Here is a 10,414-nt window from a genome sequence, read left to right on the forward strand (position 1 = left end):
TTTTGCCCTGCCAGGGTGTGGCCTAGTTATCCGGAGTGCCCGGTTATCGAGTGCCGAGTTTTCGAGGCTCTACTGTATTATTCACTTGAGATTGCAATGGATTGTCCAAACACAAAACCAAAAGAAAATGATCAGAGAAAAACGATCATCAACCAAAAAAAGACTTAACCCCAAACACAAGGAGTTATTAAACCAAACCTTAACCGACGCTTCCAAATTAGACGCAAATGTATAGTCGCCTGCTTCATCCCCTAACATTCTTCCATTTAACATTATTAAATTTTTATCAAGGCAATATTAAAATATTTTCTGACCTCTACCATTCACGCTAACATCCTTGTTACACATACATATCTTACCTCTATTACCAAGATCAATACCAAAAGCATCACCGATGTAGTAAAGGGCAGCATTTTCTTTGCCTACCCGAGCATTAAAGTCACCAAAAATAATCAAATTAGAATCTTCACTAAAGTGAAAATATATATTATACAGATATATTATATATATTAAATAAATATACAGTGGTACCTCAGGATACGAAATTAATCCGTTCCGAAACTGAGATCGTATCATGAAAACGTCGTAAGGTGAATCATTTTTCTTCATACGATTACATGTAAAACCAAATAATTCGTTCCAACACGAAAAACACACTCAAATTAAAGCTAAGTAGTACATAAAAAAATAACGATAGTAAGGAAATCACTGAAAAATGCATTTTGTAGTTGTAAATGTATAAATAACCATAATAGAATAATAATTGATTAAAAAAAAATGTAGTTTTATTTGCACTTTACCTTTGAAGATAGACGATGGTGGAGGTGTAAACTGGTGGCGGAGGAAAGGGAGAAGGGAAATGATACTAAAACTTAACTTACATAACATAATGTAACAATAACTTAAACAAAAAAATTTAAAAATTAGTGTTTATATATATATTTTATTTTTTATTCACTGTTTTTTGCTTTCTTTCCTTCACTTCCATCAGCACTTTCACTGCATAGAGGTTGCTTGGTAAAATATCTATCCAAAGAGGTTTGGCTTTGCCTACTTTTTAAAATGTTTCTAAAATGACTTAGACAAATGTCGATACTAAAACTTAACTTACATAACATAATGTAACAATAACTTAAACAAAAAAATTTAAAAATTAGTGTTTATATATATATTTTATTTTTTATTCACTGTTTTTTGCTTTCTTTCCTTCACTTCCATCAGCACTTTCACTGCATAGAGGTCGCTTGGTAAAATATCTATCCAAAGAGGTTTGGCTTTGCCTACTTTTTAAAATGTTTCTAAAATGACTTAGACAAATGTCGTTACTCTGAGCAGCAATACGGCCAGTGTAAACCTTTTCGGGATGTTTCTTTTCAATAAAATAAGTCACTTTCTGATAATACCTCAAGATTTCCTTTATCCAGCGAGATCCTTCCACGACGAAGCAAACACGCGGACTGAGACCAACGAACAGAAGTGAATAAAAAATGGCGCTGCGAATTAATGTAACGTCGTATGGTGAGTTTTTGTTCGTATCGTGGAGCAAAAATATGTTCGAATTTCATGTCGTATTCTGATAATTTCGTATGCTGGGGCGTTCGTATCCTGAGATACCACTGTATTATACACATAACATCATGTACAAAACTTTCATTCACAATATGTAGCAATATAACAGTTTTAAACATTATAAAAGAGATTCTTGTCTTGAAAATTGTTGAAACTAATATCTGAAATACCATAGTAGAGTTAAAAGCAGAAGGCTGCATATCTGCAGGAAATACCTAATACAGATACGACTGTTCATCACGTAAATACACAATTTTTATGAGTGTACTTTGGAGAACTGATAAAAAAAATAAATAAATTTAATTTAATAGTGAATACCAGTAGTTAAATTATTCATATCGGCAAAACATTAACTCTTATCCGATTCGAGGTGTAGTAGTTATATGTCGTTGAAATTACTTAATATCTTTGAAATTAATTAGCCATGTTCTAGCCCGATAGTTAATCCGGCCTTATCGTTTGATCATTACAATTAAAACTACTTATCTATATTTAAAGGACAAAGTTCAATTTAAAATAGATAAGTAGGGTTTTATTTGATAAGTTTACTTATCTATAAATCTTTGTACTTTGTTTTAACAGTTTAAATCTTCGTCAGCGATTTAAATTATTGCTTCTGTTGTCAAAATATTAACAATTAAAATATAAATAATAATTTAAAATTTAAATAAACTTAAAAATCTTCCTATTATTCATTATAAGATTAAAATCAGGGATCGGCAAACCACAACCTTCGGGCGAAATCCATCCTGTCTTCAAAGGCCTACTAGTTGAGACTGAGTTTAATATTTTTAAACAGTTGAAAAAATAAAAATAAAGTGCTATTTCGTGAAAATACTGTGAAATTTAAATTTGAGTGTCCGTCTAGTTTTATTGGAACAACTGTGCTCGTTGTTTACATATTGTTTGTTGTCAGGATTTGTATGCTTTATGCATATCCTGTTATGCGAAATGTTGTCGGCTCATAACTGTGTTAAAAGATTTGTATGCTTTATGCATACAAATCTTTTAACACAGTTATGAGCCGACATTTCGTATCGCCAAATCTTTTTATTATTTTTATTTTATTTTATTGTTCTTTATTATTAATTACTAATGCATAAGGCACAGTGGATTATGGATTATTTTCGTATCGAATTACATGGTAAAGCATTGTGCTTATAAGTGCTCATAATAACACTATGGTTGAGCTAAAAGAATAATAGGCTATATGTACAGGAAAATTTAGAAAATTTAAAACGGAACATTTCATCACAGCAGAATATCCCCACAAAATCAAAAATAAAATAAAACGTATGTTTCCGAGTGACTCATTAGTTAACAAGCAAGGAAGGAAAGCCGTTTACCTATTGTAAATTAAATTAAGTCGTGTTTGATTACAGCAGCAAAACAAATGTGTATACAAAAAATTGTTTACGATTATTAGCTTATTGGCGAGAACAGTTGTTAGAAGTGTTGAGGACAGTGGGAACAACACCAACAGTCAAATGATTTCGAATTGTTTTCATTGGCTTTTCACGAGTTAACAGATGTTACCGATATTGTTCAGTTGTTATTAAACGTCAGTTTTGTCAGTACTAAATGTAAAGTGTCTGAAGAATCAGCCTCTATGAGTAGTCTGCATGGAATAACCACGAGCGAGAATATTTTTAAAGTTGAAAATACACAAATTTTGATTCATCTCACTTATTAACGCGGCCGGAGCAAGACGATTTGTACTTATACCCAATAATTCTGCTTTCAAACTTACAAGCCAGTTTCTTAAAACTCACAAAATAATAATAAAGTAGTTCGCGTCCAGTGATACATACAAAGATACACGTTTTAGTTTGCATTTTCATACTTATATTACTTACTTACAATATTATGAAAATTAGAATAATCTTACTAATGCTTGACGGAAAAAAAATTCAATTAGACTTTTCTCTTATTTTTACTGATTTAATTAATTCGTATAAAGTTGGACCACTTATACGATTGATATACAGTGGCTTCTCGGTATCTTTAGGAATTGTTTCCAGAACTCCGCGGATGCTCAAGTCCCTTATATAAAATGGCATAGTATTTGCACAAAATCCTCCTCTTGTACCCTTTGAATCTTCCTACATTACTTATAATATCTAATACAATGTAAATCGTTGTTATACTGTATTGTTTAAAGCAGTGGTGGCAAACTTTTTGATTGTGGGACGAATCGCGCGTAGGTCGTAGATAGGCGGGCCACAAACAGTGGCGGATCAAGAAGTCTTTTATTAAATATAGTATTGCGGATGGTCCCTATACTATATTTAATAAAAGATTTTCCCTATACTATATTTTCCACCATAAATGTTGTTTAAAACATCTTGAAATTCGAACAAATAAAATAATTTTTGTGTTAGTCAATGGGAGACCTTAAGACCTGTTTACCTGTCTAACAAGTAAACAGGCCTGACTCGTAATGGGGTTGACTGGTATAAGAAGAAGAAGACTACATCCAAATTTCTACTGTTTGTGATAAATTATAGAGTTCTAGATAGGATTCAAACCAATTCTGTAGCCAGTAATAAAGCATTGGGGAAGGCTACATCAATAAATGAGGACAAGCCGAAAATTGTATAGCCTATAAATATGCCCAGTATTAGTAGGACTGCTCACATTAACATCTTTAAGTTTATCATTTTAATTTTCCAAATTTAGTGTGGGCATATTTAATGTGTTAAAAATAGGTTTAGGTTGTCTGATAGAGTAAGGGACGTGGTTTAGATTCACAATAAAAAATTCGGTAAACACAAGACAAAGAGAACAAGGTTTGGCTAGTATTTTTCTCTTTTCCAGTCAGTAGTATTAGAAGTTCACGTGTAAAAATTTAAGCTTAAGTTTATGTGATGAAAGCGAAAGTACAATCTGTATATGAGCACCGCTGCACTAAGATGGGGAAATATTACATTTAATAGGAGGCTTAGCCATCTCATAGCCCCGTGGCTACGGCACTTGATCCTACTATAGCTAGACTACTAGATCGTGTAGCTGAGCGATTCTGAAATTCGAAATTAATATGACCAACGTATACATTCTCAAAACTTTTATAGTCTGTATAATAAGCTTGTGATTCCATCAGTACTCCTGTAATTTTTAAGAAAATAAACACACATTAACAGATACTCTGTAAACATTTCGAGGACCTTCTGAAACTGGTCTGCGAACCAAATTTTTTCAAATAAAATCTTAATATATTTTCCGTATTTATACATGTACATTCGTAAATCCGTGTTTATTATCACTCGTCATGAGAATGAATAATAAACACTCTTTAAAAAATCAAATTAAAAAAAATCACTGTACTTTTTTACAATGTATTAATGCTAATTTACAAACATCCTGATATTAATTAATCAATAAAAATGCAAAATATTTTAACAATATATATAAACAAACATATTTTATATTTATATTATTTGAAATACGTAACTTTTCTGGCTAAGTTTTTACTATTTAAAACAATTATTTATATATAATTACGCGTGAATTATATATTAGAGTTAGTTAAATAGCTGATTTTTGATTAAGAGGAACATGATTTATAATAACCAATCACTGCTCTCGGTTTAATCCAATGAACAAGAGATAAAATAAATGCTGAACAGTTGCTAAGATTGTACTGATCAGCTCTGAAATGTAAGATAATTCTCTCTTTATAAATCTAATATTTAATTAAATATTTAATTTCGAATCTAATCAAATAGTGTTATTATGTATCAGAAAAATGTTCATATTATCATATATTACAAATATATATATATATATATAATGGATAAATAATGAATGCTCTACAACTTTTTAAGCTAAATTATATTTAAATTAAATATATATTCTCATTAGTTTAGCTAGTTCATTAGTTAATTATTATTTAATTAAATAAAATATTTTAAATTTAATAACATTCATTACTTATAATCTTTAATTACAAATTTCTTAATTTTTTAGTTTATTAAATTCAATAATTTTATTTATAAATACAATTTAATGGTAAAAATAAACATGTCTAGAGTTTTATATATATATATTTTATTCTATAGATACAGGATACATTCAATTTGTATTATGATTATTATATCCTCTTTACAGTCCACAACTTGTAATCTAATTGGAATATAACATTTAAAATATTCTAAAAAGATAAAAATTTTTATAAGTAAATTAAAATACAACAATCAACGAATATATTTTTATCATAATATTGAATATTTGTCCTCATTTTTTCCGATTATATTATTGTAAACGATCCAAAAATGTTATCTTTTTCTTCTAGCTTTTAATCTATAGAAAAATCTTTAATTTGCTCACCAAAAAAAAAACACAAATAAGCATATTTTATTCTTATTTCATCATAAGTATAAGTGAATTATTAAAGTTTCAGCTTATATCTTTTATTTTTATTTGTTAAATGTGTAATATAATTTCAAACAAAATGAATCCATTATTAGAAAAGTTGAAAAGTTTCCTGAATCAGAAAATAAAGAAAACAAATTCAAAAGAATTATTTTAGAAAGTAGCGCATAGAAACTTGATAAGTTATTTTTGTTCAAACTTTTAATAGTTCTGAGTCCAAATAACAAGATTATCTCGGGTTGTTGACTCAATTACTTGGTATTTTCTTTACAATTTTCAGATTATTTTTCCCCCCTTTTTAAATAAATTTTAAGAGAAAATAATGCTTACTATTAAAATCTAACGTTGGCATTTTATAATTAAATTAATCTTTAATTTAAAATATAATAAATATTTAGATAAATCAATTTTAATGTTATCATTAGTTTTTTTTTTATCTGGATAAATTTTGTTGATGTCAACAATAATAAAGAAATGTTGAAATAAAGTAATTAAAAAATATTGTATTGCATGTCAAGCTTGATATGCACTTAAATAATCAGAAAATGCTTTATCTTTTCCTTATCTTCTCGACATGATTACTTGTATAGAATTAACAGTGCGAAGATTAAAAGTTCCTTAAACTTTAGAGGTATGCGAGACTTCTGTATGATTTTGTTTATTAATTTTAAAAATACTATCTATCAGAGAGCTGTGGGTGAGACCACCAAGAAGACGAGGGCCCATTCGACATGATCCATTTGACGTTAATCACAAAGGATGAATTGTTTTTCTCAGTCAAGGGCTAAAGGCTTTTTTTGGGGATGGAAGTTCCGTTCTTTGTGGCAGGAGGGTCCCAACCCGATATTATACAGTTAAAACTATTATTTCCAAAATCAATTTACGTTACTGAACTCGTGGGAAATTAGAATTTCGATTTACAACTAGCTTAATAATTTGGTTTTATAGGAATCAATTGACTTATAACAGCAATGATCTGCTTGACATAGGCCTATATACGTTAATGCAAAGAAAATTTATATTTAATTTGTTCGTCCGTTTGTTTCTAACGCTAAATGCATCCGATTTAACGCTAAATTGGCGGGTGTTAAATCAGGGGCACTCACCCATATCAAATGTTTCACTCACATAAAAGAATCACTTTCAATAAATTCCGATTTAATTACTAGTAAATTAGCTTATTCTAGGGATATATATTTTAAATATTCAAAAATGTAAGAAAAAAATAATAATAAGTGCCGGATTAACATTTCCTAAAGAAAATTGCCTGTTTGTTCGATATCTTATGGCTCTTAATGTCAGAGTGGGAAAATTGATGATGTTTATATAATTTCGGGTAAATTATTGAATTATTAATTAAATTGTATATTTCTTAAGACGTTTTCTAAATAATTAAATGAAGGAATGTATATGGAAAATCTAGAAGTGGTTAATCTCATTGTCTCAGCTCTCAGCTAAACTTTCTACGTGAAGCGAGATCCCGTGAATAAGCAGGATACAGAAGACATTCCAAATGTAGGCCCACAATTTTTTCTGTTGTTGCAAGTGATTTGTGAAACCACGAGTAATTTGCAAGTGATTTGTGAAACCATTATTGCTGAGTAAACCGAGTAAACCATATACAGTGGAACCCCGGTTAACGAACGTCCTGGTTAACGACCAAATCGGTTAACGAACTTTTATTTTGCAAAAATTTTGTCTCGGATAACGAAAGTAACGGTATTTTGTGTTAAATTTTAGTTGGTGTTAGGCATGCGCGAGTTAAGCATTGCTTTTCCCAGTGTTTGTGATATACTTCTTTTTTCAGTTTTGTGATTTATATATTTAATCAATATGGCATCCAAGAAAGAAAAAAATCATAGTGGCAATAGAAAACGACAACGCGCTATCGCATTTGAGAAAAATTTTGATTAAAAGTGTAAGACAATCAACTTTAGATCAATTTCTTGTTCCTTACGAAAAGAGTTTGTTTGTTTAAGTTATGGCAACGCAGCACTTGGACGATCTGCCTAGGGGGAATGCCTTCTGGGAGGTGTTTTTAAGGGAAACTGCTATTTAGGCGTTACAGACGTGGAGAAAACCCGGAAAACTCCACGTGGCCAGCCCGTCTGAGCGAGGTGCGAACCCACAAACGAACTCCCCCTGTTCAAGGTACGAAGACCACTTAGCCACTGGTGGGTTTTTTTACCGAAAGAGACTTCGACTCGAAGAATCTTCCGATGAAGTGCTACCCGTTATTTTTTTTGGAGGGGATTCCCCTTCTAAGCATTAAGGTTCGTATATCTCCACTTTTCTGCCACTAAATACACAAACGAAGGTATGTACAGTGCTAGTTTATTAAACAAAGTTTACATGTTTGTTGCTGTAATGATAGATACTACGTTTTCCTACATTTTCATCAAAGAAAATTACTGTATATTACAAATAAAATCACAAAAATTTCGGAGATTAGAACAGATTAATTGCATTTGCATTAATTTCTATGGGAAAAATTGCTTCGGTTAACGAATAATTCAGTTAACGAACGGAGTCGCGGAACGGATTAAGTTTGTTAACCAGAGTTCCACTGTAGTTTGGACCTGATTGCAAGTTTGAAATAACTCTCAAGATCACAGTATGATTCTCTGGTAACAATGGAGATGTATTATAAAATTTAGCATTGAGCCTTTGCTGTCCCAAGAGTGTGACAATCAATTTTTTGACCCACGATGATACGGATTATCTTTGATTTTGAGGAGGAGGAATATTGCCACTCCTTGCTATATGACCGAGGAATTTTCTAGGACGCTCTACGTTGGACTACTTGTTTAATGATTTTTTTTGTGCATTGTCAATTTAAGCATTTATTTCCAGGAAAATCTCACATCTAAATAAGAACTAGATATGTTTTGTTGTATTATAAGTTATTTAAAGCTTATAATCCTTTTTGTTTTCAATTCTTTTACAATTTCTATTAACTAACTTGTAAGAAAACTAGAGCAGTAATAATATACATAATTTTTCTAGATAAATAATCGATTTGAGAAAGCAATCAACAAAAATGTTGCTTTGGGCAACCCTGGCTATCCTGTTCGTTACAGGGGCCAGTAAGCCTGAAGTTTGTGAAGAACCACCAAAATGGAGTTACAATGGGTTATCAATGATGGATAATTCGCAAGGAAATATCACTTTGATTGCTCTTTTGACAGCTTCTGAACCATTTTGTCTACAACAAGCTGAAAGGTAAATTTTAATTATAAAAATTAAGCATTTTAGTAAATATATATAACCCAGCAGATTTATTTGAATAACGTTAAAGATGTTATAGACCTAAACTTGTACTATACGCACAAATCAAGGAAATTCTTCTTGTATAATTTATTATTTACAAATATTACAGATATTTTACTAGTGTACCACATTGATGCTATTAAATTTTGAAGTAGGCCTACAGAACTCAAGCTAGTGGGAAGATAGAAGGGGTTGTCATATCTCGAGTGGGTTAATTTAATGAAAATGTCACTCGTTATTGGCATTTATAATGTTTTTAAAAGCTCATCTCTACCCTCAAAATTAAGCCACTTTTGCCTTTTATAATAATTAATAATATAAAAGTTATTTTTTAGTAACATCTTGTAACAGATAGCAATACACACAGTTTTAACTTTAAGCTAGTGTCATAGTGTTTTCTTTAAACTTAAATGTTTTCAAATAGAGTTTTTTTTTTATCATAATTCAAACAAAATTACCCATTTTAAGCTTTATTATTTACATTTCATACCGTAGTATAATTGAAAATTATCAGACTTCTTAGTGGTATCCTTAAGCTCCTGTTCCAGCACCAGTAAAAGTCCCTTGACAACTTTTTTTTTAATATAGTTACTACTTTAAATACTATTTAAACATAAAATTTCAAAATTATCAATAACTTAAAAAAAATATATCAAAATTATTTAATAGTTTCTTTTTATTTGTTTTAGACTGGAAGCTCTATTCCAAGATCTTTCTTCCCAAGGTCTAACCAACATAACATTTCTCATAATAAATCAAAAGTCTCTATTAGCAGATTTAATGGTTGATGATTTAGAAAATAAAGTATCATTTCCAGTTTATCAAGACAATGATCATGACAAAATATGGAAGAAACTTGAAGGAGGAAACCAAGACATATACATTTATGATAAGTAAGTTGTTTCAAAATTAAAGGTTTATAAAACAAAAATTGTGAATTAATGCCTTAATAAAAATATTTTACAGATGTGGAAGATTAACATATTACATACCATTTCCCTTCAGTATAATACATCCATCACAACCCGTAGTTGATGCAGCTCTTCGTTCCACATACTTTGAAGAACTTTGTGGCCAATCATGCGATTCCATTTTAGAAAGTGGTGAAATTATTTCTGATTATAACAGATCAATATATCAAAATTATTTAAAAATCAGTGAGGATGAACGTAATACAGTAATTATAAATGTATATATATATATA

At 30.1% G+C, this 10,414-nt stretch overlaps 1 protein-coding gene across 2 annotated transcripts in view; it reads left to right on the plus strand.

The window, feature by feature from the left end:
* The first annotated feature begins 5,101 nt into the window (after window positions 1-5,101).
* LOC111623311 overlaps window positions 5,102-10,414 on the plus strand; it is a 17,048-nt gene continuing 11,735 nt past the window's right edge. The window contains exons 1-4 of one of the 2 annotated variants that reach the window (XM_023365839.1): window positions 5,102-5,226; window positions 8,947-9,162; window positions 9,900-10,103; window positions 10,177-10,399. In XM_023365839.1, coding sequence (XP_023221607.1) covers window positions 8,981-9,162; window positions 9,900-10,103; window positions 10,177-10,399 — 609 coding nt within the window. In that variant the 5' untranslated portion in view covers window positions 5,102-5,226; window positions 8,947-8,980. The remainder of the gene's footprint in view (window positions 5,227-8,946; window positions 9,163-9,899; window positions 10,104-10,176; window positions 10,400-10,414) is intronic. The other variant, XM_023365840.1, reaches the window with a different exon arrangement.

The sequence above is a fragment of the Centruroides sculpturatus genome, unplaced genomic scaffold, assembly GCF_000671375.1.
Source record: "Centruroides sculpturatus isolate CEXI.00-Female unplaced genomic scaffold, Cexi_2.0 scaffold123, whole genome shotgun sequence".
NCBI classification, from domain to species: Eukaryota; Metazoa; Arthropoda; class Arachnida; order Scorpiones; family Buthidae; genus Centruroides; species Centruroides sculpturatus.